The 16,479-nt window shown below is 47.5% G+C and overlaps 1 protein-coding gene across 1 annotated transcript; it reads left to right on the forward strand.

The window, feature by feature from the left end:
* Positions 1-441: 441 nt before the first annotated feature.
* On the forward strand, positions 442-3,558 carry ier5l (immediate early response 5-like). The gene has a single exon (XM_078227570.1). It carries the CDS (start codon positions 649-651, stop codon positions 1,351-1,353), a length of 705 nt encoding a protein of 234 aa, XP_078083696.1. The 5' UTR covers positions 442-648; the 3' UTR covers positions 1,354-3,558.
* Positions 3,559-16,479: the final 12,921 nt, after the last annotated feature.

The following is a 16,479-nucleotide window of genomic DNA, read 5'->3' on the forward strand; positions in this document are numbered from 1 at the left end:
AAAAGCACAATTAGAGAATAAATTAATTAAATTAAAGGCAGCATTCTGTTTTCTAAACACAGTCCCTGTAAACATTGATAAATATGAAATAAACCCAGGCTGCTGATATTGTGGGGGGATGGAGTGAGATTCTCTCTCTCTCTCTCACACACACACACACAGCTCTCAGGCTGTGAGTTCGCTGTTGCTGGAGGATTTTTTTCTCTCTCTTCGCAGCCTCGCCTGTGTCAGTTAAGGTTTCAGAAATGTGGATTTTAAACAGCATTGAGGAACCGCCTAGCTGTGATTGGGCTTTGTGGGGGGGGAAGGGGGCAGGGTCCCGGTGTCTATCAGTGCTGGACCCGGCAGTCTGAGTGGCTGGAGCCGGGATTGCAAACATGACTCATTCATGCTATATAAATAGTGAGGTTTGGAGGCGCTCAGTGCTTGCAGTGTTAGTGAGAGCAGGAGAGGGGGAGCTGCAGGAGTGAGCAAAGGAACACAGACACTTTCTTTTTGCAAAGGGAAAAAGAGAAGAAGCTTCTATGTAAAGGTCTCAGTTTCCCTCCCACTCCCTCTCTCCTGGATTGTAGATTAGATTTTATTTTATTTTCTGCAAAGAACTTGAAGCCCCTTGAAGAGTGTTTGGAGAGGGGTTTTTTTTTGTCAATGATGGATTGTGAGGTCAATGCTCAGAGCTTGATTTCCATGTCTCTCCGCAAGATTCAGAGTTCCCGCAGCCAGCGAGGAGGTATCAAGCTGCACAAAAACTTGCTGGTGTCCTATGTGCTACGGAACGCCCGCCAGCTCTACATGAGCGAGAGATACGCCGAGCTGTACGGCGCTCACCGCTACCCGGAGGCGCCGGGGGGGCTGCCGGAGGGGGCAGCCGGGGGCTGCAGTAGCCCCCCGCTGGACAGCGAGCCCGCTGCCCCCCTGTACCCGGGACAGTGCGAGCCGGCGGCCGGACACTGCAGCCAGACCACCGTGCTGGACCTGGACACCCAGACTGTGACCACCGTGCGGGGGGGCGCCTTCCTCCAGGATTGCGCCTGTGGCTGCGCCGCTCCGGGCGCCAGGAAGCGCAAGGCGGAGGCGAGTGGAGGAGGCGAGGACTTGTCGCCGGTCAAGCGGCTCCGGCTGGAGGAGCAGCAGCCGGGCGGCCCCTCCGGACACTGGCAGCCCGCCCAGGGCTGGGACTGCACGGACCCTTCCAACATATCCAGCCTGATCTCGATCCTGGGCTCGGGGCTGGTGAGCCGGGCGGACTCTGAGCAGATTGTCCCGGCAGAGAGCAAGGCGAATGGACAGTGGTGCAGCAAACAGGCGCTGGGCGGCTTAGGGGCATGGACACGGGCTATTGTAGCCTTCTGAGAGAGACAGAGCCTGGGGGAGGGAGAGCTGTGTCTGTCTGGGAGGGTGGTGAATGTTTGTGTCCCTCTGTCTGGGAGGGTGGTGAATGTTTGTGTCCCTCTGGGAGGGTGGTGAATGTTTGTGTCCCTGTCTGTATGTGTGAGGGGGGCTATCTGTCTCACTCTGTGTGTCAGGAGTGGTGAATGTGTCCCTACCTGTGTCTGTGAGGGAGGGTAGTGGATGTCTGTCCCTCTGTGTGGGGGCTATCTGCCCCTCTGTGTATGTGAGAGGGGTGATGAAAGTCCCCATGTCCCTCCCTGTGTCTGAGGAAGGGTAGTGAATGGCTCTGCCCCTCTGCGAGAGAAGGTTGGTGAATGTGTGTGTCTCCCTCTGTCTCTGAGGGAACGGGGTAGTGAATGTTCCCCCCCTGAGGGAGGGATAGTGACTGTCTTGTTTTCCCCCCCTGTGTGAAAGGGGGGGATAGTGAATCTGTCCTGTGTGTCAGGGTCTGAATGTCCCTGTGTATGAGGGAGGGAGTGGTATGTCCCTCTGTGAGGAAGCGGGATAGTGAATGTTTCTGTCCCTTTTTTGGGGGGAGGCGGTATGTCTGAGTGCAGGGGAGGTGCTGAATCTGCCCTGTGTGTGAGGGTGGGGATGAATGTCTGTCCCCATGTTGAGGGGTAATATGTTTTTGGGAGGGGTGTCTGTTTAACTGTGAGCAAAGCCTGACCCCCCTCTCCGAGGGGACTCAAAGTGCTCTTTCTAATTTGTTTTTGGGGAACAGCAACTTAAAAAATCGTTGACAGTTTCTTTTTATTGAAGACTTTTTTTAAAGGGGTCACTGACTCTTCCCCCACCCTCTGGGAATTGGATGTTTGAGTGGATGGCACCTTGAGGGAGGGGGGAATTGGAACAGTTTTTTAAACCAGGGACAGTGTCAAGCTTGAAGATTTGAATCTTGCCTTTTTTAAAGCCACTGAGCGATGAATTGGTGCTGTTTCTTTAAGAGGGACGCGGTCCCTTTAAATGCGCTCAGACTCCCTGACGCCAGGGATCGCCGCCGTTGGGTTGAATGGGGAACTGGTGGCGTCACGTGATGCTGCCCGTATTTTCTTAAAGGGGCAACGCACCCACTCGCCACAATGCGCAATTCCACCTTTTTTCCTTGGAACTTGATGGCACAACTTTTTCTTCCGGCCGTATCCCGTTCATTTAATTTAAAAATGACTTGGAATCCCGGGTTTTAAAGCCTCGAATCTTTTTCTCTCATTCCTCTTGTAGGGGGGAGGAGGGGGGGGGGGGAGAATCCTGCGTCTTCTCTCAAAGTGGCAATGACTTCTCTTTCCGAAAGAGGTGGGACCCACCGACTTGATATTGGGGTTTTTTAAGCGCCAGTTTTTATTTGTTTTAAAATGGGAACAATATTTGGGGAAGTTTTGCCAGCGTAAAGTCTTCAAAGGGATTTTTTTTAGAATTGAGAATATTTGTGCTTTAAAAGTTGGGTGAAGGCAGTTTTATCAAATGGACAGGGATCTTGGTTTGTGCACTTCCCCCTCTGCCTTCCTAATGGAGCTTTTATCATTGCGATCCTGTGCATTCGGCCTGCGGAATTGGAGTAGCGATTTTAACACTTTTTTTTGGAGCAGCCGAAAGTTGCGCTCCTGATTCCCGTAAGAATTTCCGCGGTGGGATTTTCCCTTTTAACTTGCATTCGGTTCCAGTAATCGCTGGACAGCCCCTGGCCACTGAATTTTAACCCCTGGGCCATTCAGACTGTGTTTCCCGAAGCAGCATTAACCCAAACCAGTGCTGCAATTTTTAAAAATTCTGTAAATAAACCAGATTTTTCTCTCTCTTCCCCCTATTTTAATTTTAACCTGGTTCTAAACCCAGCATCTCATTTATCCTTTCACCCTCCCTCTTGGTTGTCTGTCTCCAGCAGATTTCCCCAGTGCTGCTGTCTAACCCCGGTGTTTTGAGTGCTTTCCTACTTTACGCAAAGTTGGGCTGATTAGTGTTTGAACCCGTTGCAAGTTTTTTTGTTTTTTAACCAAAATCTGTTGTGGCGAAGCCTTTTGTTGTAAAAAGGTGTCGTCGAGGCTCGAAGGTTTTCTAAATGACCCGTTTCTTAAGCGTGTTTACAGCTTTCATTTTGAGGAACTCCATCTGCCAACGTATCATTTGTGTTTGTGCATTGTATCTTTGTGCTTTTAATAAAATTGTATCCGATTCAACCGCTGTTTGAACGGTTTAGTCTTTAGCACAGAAACGCTGTTAGTATTATACTGCCCCCCTTGTCAATTCTCAAATAGTTTGTCAACTTTCTCAATCTGAAAGATGTCAGGCAAGTCACTTTACCAAATTTCACTTTTCTGCCACTGATTCTTATTCCAGTGATTCAAATAATGCCGAGACTTAAAGGGTTAAATTTAAGGACCAGTTGCCTAAACTTTGGAGTTTTGTTTATTATAGGGAGCTTGATTCAGGCATTTAAAGTGTTACGGTTTGGTGACATGGGGTAAAGTTATTTCCTCCAAAGGCAGGGGTTTGGTGGGGGCGGGGGGGACGAGAATGAAAGGGTGCCTTAGCACCAGGGACCCGGGTTCAATTCTGGCCTCTAGTGACTCTGTCGAGTTTGCACGTTCTCCCTACGTCTGTGTGGGTTCCCTTTTGGTGCTCCAGTTTCTTCCCACAGTCCAAAGATAAAGTTTATTATTGTCACAAGTAGGCTTGCATTAACACTGCAATGAAGTTACTGTGGAAATCCGCTAGTTGCCACACTCCAGTGCCTGTTTGGGTACCCTGAGGGAGAATTTAGCACAGCCAATGCACCTAACCAGCGCACCTTTCGGACTGTGGGAGGAAACTGGAGCAAACCCACGCAGATAGAGAGAATGCGCAAGAGTGATCCAAGCCAGGAATCGACCTTGGGTCCCTAGCGCTGAGGCAGCAGTGCTAACCACTGTGCCACCCAGAATGATGTGGAGATGCTGGCGTTGGACTGTCCACCCAGAATGTGCAGGTTACATGGATTGGCCATACTTAATTTCCCTTTAGTGTTGCAATGTGGGTGGGGTTATGAGGGAAGGGCCTGGCTGGGATGCTCTTCAGAGTTGGTGTAGACTCAATGGGCCGAATGGCCTCTTCCTGCACTATGTATGGGATCTTGAATAATCCACTTCCAGTGAAATCCAAGCACTTTCAATGGGTGATTTTGGGAAGGCCTGGACCGACTGGAAGGTGATGGCCTCATGGAAGGATATTGAGGGATTTAAAAAATGGAGGGACAGAATCAGCAATGTCTAATTGAATAGAAGACAGGGCTATCTCCTGTCCCATCCCAGGAATTGTTTCAATGGTTGGGATGGTGTAATTTGGCATTCCCATTAGCCTGCTGCCCTGCCTGATACCTAGATGATGGGAGGTCAGGTATGGATGATGATGCCCAAGTCTAGACATAGTACCCTGCCCCCACTCCTGACCTGGGAATATCAAACTGGGATCTTTCTGATCATCTCCAGTTGATGCCTGGTCTATTGGGCGGTTCTTGACTGGGCTGGAGAAGGGATAGATTACATTCATTCTGGTCCTAGTTTCCACCCTGTTTTTCAAGATGCTGGTTCTTGATCCTTGGATTCTGGTGCTGTAGCCAAATGGCTTCTACCACTAGTCCAGATAGACACCAGCCCTCACTCCTTCCGATACCACAGTGTGGATCACTGGATAGTGATCAGGATTGGTGTTGGTAATTTGTCCAATTTTCTTCCAGGTCCAGAGACTTGTTGCTCTCCCCTTCTTTCCTGTGATCAGCCGTGGAATTCCCAATCCCGTTTACACTTCTGTGCAGAATGATTGATTTGTATTGGTTTTTATCTCTGGGATTACCCTGTGGTAACAGGTGGAGACTTGGGGAGGTCCCTGAGACAACCAATTCTGTGGTTTAGCGCCACACGGTGCATTCACAATGCACCATGGGTGATCCTGTTATGTCACTGCTCTGTTTTCTAGGTCAGGTGTAGGCAAGGTTCAAGTTTGCTGTAAAACTCCCCAGCTTGTCACTAAGTAGTGAAACTTAACTTTCCATTGCCAATTAACTTTTTTCTGCAAGATTTGAACTCTGTTCTTGGGGTTGATGTTGCTGCCATTTTCACCACAGGGTGAAATCAGTATCTGTATTAAATAGTGATTTGTATAAAATGCAAGAGGGGATTGACTTTTGAGCTGAGACATTGGGTGGCACAGTGTTTAGCGCCGCTGCCTCACAGCAGCAGAGACCCGGGTTCGATTCCAGCCTTGGGTCACTGTCTGTGTGGAGTTTGCACATTCTCCTCGTGTCTGCGTGGGTTTCCTCCGGGTGCTCTGGTTTCCTCCCACAGTCCAAAGATGTGTGGGTTAGGTTGATTGGCCATGCTAAATTGCCCCATAATGTCCTGGGATGTGTAGCTTGGAGGAATTAGTGGGGTAAATGTGTGGGGATAGGGCCTGGGTGGGATTGTGGTTGATGCAGTCACGATGGGCCAAATGGCCTCCTTCGGCACTGTAGGATTTCTATGATTTGGGTCTAATTTAAACTCGCGTGAATGGGCTTTGAGGAAGCATCAAATCTTGAATTGAATTTTCTAGCCAATATGGATTGCTCTATACTTGGCATAGTGGTTGCGACCACTGCCTCAGCTCCAGGGACCTGGGTTTGACTCCTGGCTTGGGTCACTCTGTGCAGAGTCTGCACGTTCTCCTCATGTCTGTGTGGGTTTCCTCCCACAATCCAAAGATGTGCTGGTTAGGTGCATTGACCATGCTAAATTCTCCCTCCGTGTACCCAAACAGGTGCCAGAGTGTGGCAACTAGGGGAGTTTCACGGTAACTTCATTGCAGTGTTAATGTAAGCCTTACTTGTGACACTAATGAATAGACTTTTACTCTGGCCTACTAGTGTCCACTGACTTAAGAGCCCAAGGTGGAAATTTCCATCCCAAATTGTTGCTGGTTGCTACAATACTGAGGAAAACTTTTAAAATTGTTTTTTAGGTTTGTATTTCCTTTAAAAGAAGATTTGAGGGTTCTATCGACATGTTTAAAATGGGTTCCTCTGCATCTACCTCCTTTCCTCAAACCAGAACAAGGAGACATCAAAATTAGAGCTGGGGGGGGGGGGGTGGGGGGCAGAATTGAGAAGCAGTTGAGAGTAACTGGTGTTGTCAATGGGCTGAATGGCCACCTGTGCACTCTATCTTAATTCTGATGAATCTGGAAGTCCATTTTCCCCTCGCCCCAAAGGCTGTTGATACAGGGGAACAACTCATAGTCTGTTGTTGATGAAGGTTTAAAAGGATCAGAACAAAGATCAGTAAATGGAGTTTTGGAGGTACAGATCAACCAAGATTTAAGAGTCACCAAAGGCCCGAGGGGCTGAATGGCTTCCTCCTGTTCCTGAATTGTGAATACGAGGGTTTGTGCCGTTGACGGCCAGTTTATTTGTAAAGTGCGGAGTGTGAACTTGGGAAGTATCTGCTGCCTTTCACATCCTGCCCTCCAGTGTGATCGCAGTGAGTTATTACATTGATGCAGGAAAACATGGCGCTGAAATTGTCCATAGCACAGACAAGGTTCATGAAGTCTATAAAATACACAGATTTATCAGACACTGAGCAGAGTTTAATTGCAGTATTGGCTGCAGTGAGCTAACTAGCTTCCTATCTGAGAGTATAGGAACAGGAGGCAATTCGATTCAGCTCCTCAAGCCTGTTCTGCCATTCTTAGATTATGGTTATCTGTACCTTAACCTCATTTTACTCTCTTGGTTCTGTAATCCTTCAAGCCCCTGTCCAACATCTTCCATTTATTTGAAATGTTCATTTGACATCAGTCTCCCAGTTTCATCAGTTTTTTTGGAGGAGTTCGGCTCCCCTCAAGTGCTTCCTGACTGGCCTCATTCTCATTTTAAGGTTCTTCCCCAAACACTCCCGAGGAAATAGTTTATCTACCCTGTCAACTCCTGTAATCATAAACACCTCCAATTAGATCATTCAGAATCGTCCGGGACTGCAGTGAATAGAAGCTTAGTTTAGGCAACCTTGTCATGTGTTTGGTCCCAGAATCATAGAATCCTACAGGGCAGAAGGAGGCCATTTGGCCCATTGAGTCTGCACCGACCACAATCCCACCCAGGCCCTATTCCCCATTACCCCATGTGTATTTACCCTAGCTAGTCTCTCTGACGCTAGGGGGGCAATTTAGCACGGCCCATCCACCAAACCCGCACATCTTTAGACTGGGAGGAAACTGGAGCACCCAGAGGAAACCCACAGGAGAATGTGCAAACTCTAGTGTCCCAAACTGGGAATCTAACCTGGGTCTTCGGTGCTGTGAGGCAGCAGTGCTAACCACTGTGCCACCGTGCTGCCTCATATTATTCTTATGAACTGAGCCTGTACCACTACCTTTTTGAGGTGTGGTTCCCAAAACTAAATGTCATACTCTGGGTGGGACCTAACCAGGGTTTCTGCTCGGATCTCTCTGCCCCTCTTGCTTTGGGGCTGAGCTGATCTGAAAGCAAATTACTGCAGATGCTGGAACCAAACAGAAACAGAATGCTGGAAAATCTCGGCATGTCTGACGGCATCCGTGCGGAGAGAATAGAGCCAACATTTTGAGTCTGGATGATCCTTCATCAGTGCTGAAGACAAAGGGTCATCCAGACTCAACATTGGTTCTATTCTCTCCATGATGTGGAGATGCCGGCGTTGGACTGGGGTGAACACAGTAAGAAGTCTCACAACACCAGGTTAAAGTCCAACAGGTTTATTTGGTAGCAAATACCATAAGCTTTCGGAGCGCTGCTCCTTTGTCAGATGGAGTGGAAATGTGATTTCCACTCCATCTGACGAAGGAGCAGCGCTCCGAAATCTAATGGTATTTGCTACCAAATAAACCTGTTGGACTTTAACCTGGTGTTGTGAGACTTCTTACTCTATTCTCTCCCACAGACGCTGTCAGACCTGCTGGGATTTTCCAGCATTTTCCATATTAATATGTAATTTTGGGTGTTGGGATTCAGGAAGACAGGATCGAAGATGCTGTGGAGGAATTGGGGGAAGAAGTGGTGGTACAGTGGTTAGCACTGCTGCCTCACAGTGCCAGGGACCCAGGTTTGATTCCTGGCTTGGGTCACTGTCTGTGCGGAGTCTGCACGTTCTCCCCGTGTCTGCATGGGTTTCCTCCGGGTGCTCCGGTTTCCTCCCACAGTCTGAAAGACATGCTGGTCAGGGTGCATTGACCATGCTAAATTCTCCCTCAATGTACATGAACAGGTGCCAGAGTGTGGCGACTAGGGGATTTTCACAGTAACTTCATTGCAGTGTTAATGTAAGCCTAACTGATGCTAATAAATAAACTAAAAACTTAAACTTGAGTAACAGTTGATTAAAGACTTGTTGATTTAAAGCATCTCCTATGAAACATTATTCAACAGGGGAAACTCAATTAACAGGACCTGGTGGTGAAGGGGTTTTATTCATTCATGGGATATGGGTGTCACTGGCTGGCCAACATTTATTGTCCATCCCTAGTTACCCTTGAGAAGGTGGTGGTGAGCAGCCGCCTTGGTTGGTGGCTTAATGGGTAACGAGGTAATATTCAACACTAATGGTACCTTTTAAACCTAGTGAGACTTTTCTGTCTCATTTCCCACAGCCTAAACATCCCTCTATTTTAACACTTAATACATTTAAAATGAACCTGTTGGGTTTTGGAACCTTTTGCTGCTTTTTCAGAGCAGGTTAGTGATTGATGTTGGTCTGTAGTGGAGATTGATTGTGGCCAGCCTGTATTGCCTTGTCAATGAGTGGCAATGTTGGTTGGGTTTACAGTGGATGAGATTCTGACATTGACCTCACTGGGACGGATACAAAGTCTCTTCACTCTGCTGGTGTTGTGGCCCCTAAATGAAGCCATTCTCATGTTGCACTACACACATATTCAAAGTCTTGGAGTTGGACCTCCTGAAGGTACTCGTAACCCCCCCCCGCCCCCCCCCTGAAGTGGATTTTACAAATCCTCACTCTGGTCTTGTCCCTGCTGATCTCTGCAAACTCTTCCCGCCCTACAATCCTGCAAAACTTGCCGTGCTCCTCCAGAGGTGACTGTGCACATAGATCCCCAAGCTCAAAATCACTATTTGCTCTCTAAACCTCTACTTCTCTATCTTATAAGAACATAAGAAATAGGAGCAGGAGTAGGCCATCTAGCCCCTCGAGCCTGCCCCGCCATTCAATAAGATCATGGCTGATCTGACGTGGATCAGTACCACTTACCCGCCTGATCCCCATAACCCTTAATTCCCTTACCGCTCAGGAATCCATCCATCCGCGCTTTAAACATATTCAGCGAGGTAGCCTCCACCACCTCAGTGGGCAGAGAATTCCAGAGATTCACCACCCTCTGGGAGAAGAAGTTCCTCCTCAACTCTGTCTTAAACCGACCCCCCTTTATTTTGAGGCTGTGTCCTCTAGTTTTAACTTCCTTACTAAGTGGAAAGAATCTCTCCACCTCCACCCTATCCAGCCCCCGCATTATCTTATAAGTCTCCATAAGATCCCCCCTCATCCTTCTAAACTCCAACGAGTACAAACCCAATCTCCTCAGCCTCTCCTCATAATCCAAACCCCTCATCTCCGGTATCAACCTGGTGAACCTTCTCTGCACTCCCTCCAATGCCAATATATCCTTCCTCATATAAGGGGACCAATACTGCACACAGTATTCCAGCTGCGGCCTCACCAATGCCCTGTACAGGTGCATCAAGACATCCCTGCTTTTATATTCTATCCCCCTCGCGATATAGGCCAACATCCCATTTGCCTTCTTGATCACCTGTTGTACCTGCAGACTGGGCTTTTGCGTCTCATGCACAAGGACCCCCAGGTCCCTTTGCACGGTAGCATGTTTTAATTTGTTTCCATTGAAATAGTAATGTCTTGCTGTCTGTCTAGAGTTGTAACTATCTCTGATCAAGCTTTGGCCACCTCTACTAATAGCCCTGTGTCCATCTGTCTTACAGGACAAGAGGAAGCGGTTTGGGGGGGTTAATTCAAGGTTTTTTGGGTGGGTCTAGGCAAATGAAAGTATCACCAGCAATGAAAATTGGACTGGTGAAAATGGGTAATGTGAGAGAAACCAGAATTGGAAGAGTGCAGAGATCATGAGTTGGAGACCTGGAGGAAGTTGCAGAGAGAGAAGGGTGAGACTATATAGGGATGAGAAATTTAAAATGAGGAGTTGCTGGGCTGGAAGCTAATTCAGTAAGAAGTCTCAACACCAGGTTAAAGTCCAACAGGTTTATTTGGTAGCAAACACCATAAGCATTCGGAGCTTGCTGCTCCTTCGTCAGATGGAGCAGCGCTCCGAAAGCTTATGGTATTTGCTACCAAATAAACCTGTTGGACTTTAACCTGGTGTTGTGAGACTTCTTACTGTGTTCACCCCAGCCCAACGCCGGCATCTCCACATCTGGAAGCTAATGACAGTGAGAGCAATTACGGGGTGACCGGTGAATGTGACTTGGTGCAACCTAGGCCACGGGTAGCAGAATTTGGATGAGCTCCAGCTACATTGACTAAAGACTGAGCAAGGTAAAACACTCAGCCTGCTGACTGGGATCTTGCTCTGTGATTTCACTAACGTGCACAGGGTTTTGGTTTAGTAAATCATTAAGATTACAGTACAGAATGAAGCCATTCAGTCCGTTGTATGTTTGCTGGTGCTATCCAATCCCCAGTGACCTTTTCTTTCTTTTTTTAAATAATCTTTCTTTAATTCATCCATGGGACATCGATGTCGCTGGCTGGGCCCAGCATTTATTGCCCATCCCTAGTTGCCCTAAGGCAGTTGAGAGTCAACCACATTGCTGTGGCTCTGGAGTCACATGTAGGCCAGACCGGGTAAGGACGGCAGATTTCCTTCCCTAAAGGGACATTAGTGAACCAGATGGGTTTTTAAACTCCTACTCGGAGTAGAATGGACAGGGAATCTTGGGGGTCAGCGAGTGGTTAAAAGCTGGATATTGGATTTGTATCAGGGATTCTTCATGATGGGAGGAATTGGAAAGTGCAAGTTCTGTATGAAATGGGGTCATCCAGCCCCTTGAACTTGCCCTGACATTCAATATGATCTTTAAACTCAAGTAATTTTCCCCATGACCCCTGATTGAGTCCAAATCTATTCACCTCCACCTTTCAACACAGTCCTGTTCTTCCCCCGTTGGGAGTAATGGTTATCGTCAGGGAGTCTCTGCTCAGGAACCTGCAACCTCACCATTCTAACTTCAATTGGCTGGTGGAGAGGAACTGGGCGTGCTGGGTGGTGGAGGAGTGCGATGGATGATCCTTTTGAACTGGCACACTGGGCATCTGCTTTCCAGCTCTAGACCAGTGCCATCCAACACCTTAACATGGTGGTACTCTGCCCCCATGGCCCACCAGGTCACAAACAGTCCTGTCTGTGGTGGATTCCCATCTGAGCGAAAGGAATATCACAATGGACCCAAACCCTGAATCCTCCCCTGGGTGCCAGTGCCCTACAGTCTGAGTGACCTTGCAGAAATGCCCTCTGTGCCCTTTCACAGGGTGTAGAGGGGTTTGATTTGATTTATTATTGTCACGTGTATTAGCATACAGTGAAAAGTATTGTTTCTTGCGTGCTATACAGACAAAGCATACCGTTCATAGAAAAGGAAACGAGAGTGCAGAATGTAGTGTTACAGTCATAGCAAACTGACTCAAGAACAGCTTCTTCCCTGCTGCCATCATTCTTTTGAATGGACTTACCTTGCATTAAGTTGATCTTTCTCTACACCATAGCTGACTGTAATTCAACATTCTGCACTCTCTCCTTTTCCTTCTCTATGAACGGTATGCTTTGTTTGTGTAGCACACAAGAAACAATACTTTTCACTGTTAATACATGTGACAAGTCAAATAACTAGGGTGTAGAGAAAGATCAGCTTAGTGCGAGGTAAGTCCATTCAAAAGTCTGACAGCAGCAGGGAAGAAGCTGTTGAGTCGGTTGGTACGTGTCCTCGGACTTTTGTATCTTTTTCCCTGAGGGAAGAAGGTGGAAGAGAGAATGTCCGGGGTGCATGGGGTCCTTCATTATACTGGCTGCTTTGCTGAGGCAGCGGGAAGTGCAGACAGAGTCAATGGATGGGGGGCTGGTTTCGTTCAGGACCCTTTGTAGTTCCTTGCGGTCTTGGGCAGAGCAGGAGCCATACCAAGCTGTGATACAGCCAGAAAGAATGCTTTCTATGGTGCATCTGTAAAAGTCCCTGAATGAGCTGCTGCTGAAGGTGGCACAGTGGTTAGCACTGCTGATTCACAGCTCCAGGGTCCTGGGTTCAATTCCTGGCTTGGGTCACTGTCTGTGTGGAGTTTGCACATTCTCCCCGTGTCTGCGTGGTTTCCTCCGGGTGCTCTGGTTTCCTCCCACAGTCCAAAGATGTGCGGGTTAGGTTGATTGGCCATGCTAAAATTGCCACTTAGTGTCCTGAGATGTGTAGGTTAGAGGATTAGCAGGTAAATATGTAGGGATATGGGGGTAGGGCCTGGGTGGGATTGTGGTCGGTGCAGACTCGATGGGCCGAATGGCATCTTCCTGCACTGTAGGGTTTCTATGATACCTTTCACCTCCTTGCCCTCACCCACTCTCTGGACACCTTCTGACATTACTTGTTGCTGTCTGGCAGTGGAGGTCTCTCTCTACAGGAGTCATCCCCCTTACTGTCAGGGACATGGGGTGTTGCATGCAGCAGTCCCATACAATGGTAGGTGGCATTGGTCTATGGGTTCCCATGTAGTGTGTTCCTTCCAAGGCTCTGTGGACCACACACACGTAAGTTGTCCTAGGCTGCAGCCACTTAGTTTTCTGAGAAATCTTACATTTCAGTTACACTTCAGCCCCACGCTCTTGATCTTCACCTGGTGAGGAGTTTTGGGGGGGAGGGAGGAGCAAGACCTCCTTGTGGCCATTAACACGTGCAGGCAGTGGGCGATCGATGGAGTTGTCTGTCCAGACTGTCTGCCCCTCTTCTGTGGCTATGTTCGCTACCGGATGTCCCTAGAAAGGAAGCATGTGTGATTGAGGTCTTCCGTAGGCAGTGGGCACATGGGACCTGGAGTATTTTATCGACCCTTTTAATTGCATTTTGTTATGTTTTAAATTTCTGAGATTTTGTTAACTTTAATGCAGTGTTCCTGGAAGGAGTTGCCTTTTAATTTCTCTCTATCCGTTTAGATGGTTACCCAAAAGAAACACTGCTCTCTGGGGGAGAATTCACTTTGAGTGAAGAAATTTCTCCCCTCAAACCTAAATGGCTGGACCTTTATCCTGAGAGTGTAGTCATCTTCTGAACTCTGTCAAACCCTTTCATTATCTAATGTTTGAGAGTTAGGCCCATTCCACCTGATCATTCTTCACAAGACATCCCTCAATCCCAGAAATCCAATCTCGTGAACCTTTTTTAATGCATCCTTCCTTGGGTAAGGAGATCAAAACTATGCACCGTATTCCCGGTGTGGGCTTTCTAAAACCCCATACAAATATGCTACAACTTCCTAACTCTTGTACTCCAGCCCCCTTTGCAATAAAGGCTGACACATCATTTGTCTTCCTAATTGCTTGCTGTACCTTCATGTGAACTTTCCATGTTCCTTCTTGTACAAGGACACCCAAATCCCTGAGCGTCAGCATGAGTTATTTTCTCTTTTTTAAAAAGAATATTCTGCCTTGCTGCTCTTCCTACCAGGTGAATAACTTCCCATTTCTCCCCCTTCTACTCCCCTCTGCCACCTTGTTGCTCGTTCCACATGAATATATTTCTTTGTGTTCTCCTCACAGCTTACTGCCCCATAGCTTTATAGCATCGGCAAACTCAGGAGCGTAATACTCAGTCACTTCATCTAATTCATCAATACAGATTGTGAACATTTGACACCCAGCATTAATCCGTGTGGCACTCCATTAGTGAGAGCCCGCCATCTTAAAAACAACCCATTCATTCATACTCTTTCTGCCCTTTAGCAATCATCTACTCGCGAACCTTTGCCTTGTGTAACCACTCTTCGTGTGGCACCTTATTAAATGTGTTTTGAAAATCTCAATATATTAGATCCACTGGTTTCCCCTGATCTGCTCCTTGATTTGATTTACACTTGTACTGGGATACAGTGAAAAGTATTATTTCTTGCGTGCTATACAAAGCATACCCTACATAGAGAAGGGAAGGAGAGGGTGCAGAATGTAGTGTTAGTCATAACTGGGGTGTAGAGAAAGATCAACTTAGTGCAAGGTAGATCTATTCAAACGTCTGGTGGCAGCAGGGAAGAAGCTGTTCTTCAGTCCACGGTGTCTCATGGGTGTCCAGTTTTGAATTGCGAGATCTATGTGAAATCTATCCCATTTTTGATTTGATTTAGAATCATTAGACCCGTACGGTGCAAAAGGAGGCCATTCGGCCCATCAGGTCTACACCGAGCCCAATCCCAAGCAGGTCCTATTCCCATAACCCCACATATTTACCCTGCTAATTCCCCCTGACTCTAGGGTCAATTTAGCATAACCAATCCACCTAACCTGCACATCTTTGGACTGTGGGAGGAAACCTGAGCACCCGGAGGAAACCCATGCAGACACAGGGAGAACGTGCAAACTCCACGCAGGCAGTGACCTGAGGCCGGAATTGAACCCGGGTCCCTGGCGCTGAGAGGCAGCAGTACTTGCCATCATGCTGCCCCATTTAATTTGATTTATTGACTAATACATTGTCAATGTATTAGTATACAGTGAAACGTATTGTTTCTTGCGCGCTATACAAACAAAGCATACCGTTCATAGAGAAGGAAATGAGAGTGCAGAATGTAGTGTTACAGTCATAGCTAGGGTGTAGAGAAAGATCAACTTAGTGCAAGGTAGGTCCATTCAAAAGTCTGATGGCAGCAGGGAAGAAGCTGTTGTTGAGTCGGTTGGTACTTGACCTCAGACTTTTGTACCCAATTCCCAACTTGCTCTAATAGCTTTGACAAAGTACGATTTCCCTTTCATAGAACCATGGTGACTCTGCCTATTGTGACTTTTCTAAATGCTCCATTACTGCATTCTTAATCGAGGATTGTCCCTTCTGATATCAGGCTAACTGGCCTGTAACTCCCTGCTTCCCCTCTTTTTTCCCCCCCCCGCCCCCGCCTCTCTTGACCTGTGATACATTTGCTGCTTTCTGATTTCCCCAGAACCATTTCAGAATTAAGGGACTTCTGGTAGATCACAACACCATCCCAGCAATTGCCTCTTACAAAATCCCACTGTGTCCAGGGGATGTCCGCTTTGAGTCTCCCATACTACTTTCACTGATATAACTTTCTAAGTTTCTCACACGACTCACTGTTCCCCATTTTCTGGTGTGGATTCTGTGTCCTCTACTGTACATACACAATCCTTGTTTAACATCTCTGCCGTCCGACCTCTTACGATGAATTAGAAAGGGGTTTGATCCATTGGGATTATGTACAATGTGAGTGAATAGCAAGTGGTTTGATCCATTGTGATTGTCTCCAATGGGTGTGAATGGGAAGGGGTTTGATCATTGGAATTGTGGTCAGTGGGAGTGAATGGGAAGGGGTTTGATCCATTGGGATTGTGTACAATGGGAGTGAATGGAAAAGGGTTTGATCCATTGGGATGTTACACAAGGGGTGGGCAGATAGTTCACTGTTGGGAGATGTGATGTAATACATTTTGGAAGCAATAATGGAGAAAGGAAGTGATGTAATGAGGAACGATTGTCCAGGGAGTTGGGAAGCAGAGATTTGTAGATACTTGGGTCATTGAAGATATGGAACAAATCGATCAAGCTCGAAAAAGGGGGAAGGGACAGTGTTTTGGTTGTACTTGCACCAGAGGGACTTCAATGGTTCAGGAAGGTGGCTCAGCACCCCTTCTCGGGCAAGAAGGTGGAAGAGAGAATGTCTGGGGTGCGTGGGGTCCTTAATTATGCTAGCTGCTTTTCCGAGGCAGTGGGAAATGTAGACAGAGTCTGTGGATGGGAGGCTGGTTTGTGTGATGGACTAGGCTTCATTCACGACCCTTTGTAGTTTATTGTGG

Source organism: Mustelus asterias, chromosome 13 (genome assembly GCF_964213995.1).
Source record: "Mustelus asterias chromosome 13, sMusAst1.hap1.1, whole genome shotgun sequence".
NCBI lineage: Eukaryota > Metazoa > Chordata > Chondrichthyes > Carcharhiniformes > Triakidae > Mustelus > Mustelus asterias.

Excerpts from the sequence above, each read along its gene's own strand:
- ier5l (XM_078227570.1), top strand. The coding sequence starts at position 649 with ATGATGGATTGTGAGGTCAATGCTCAGAGCTTGATTTCCATGTCTCTC.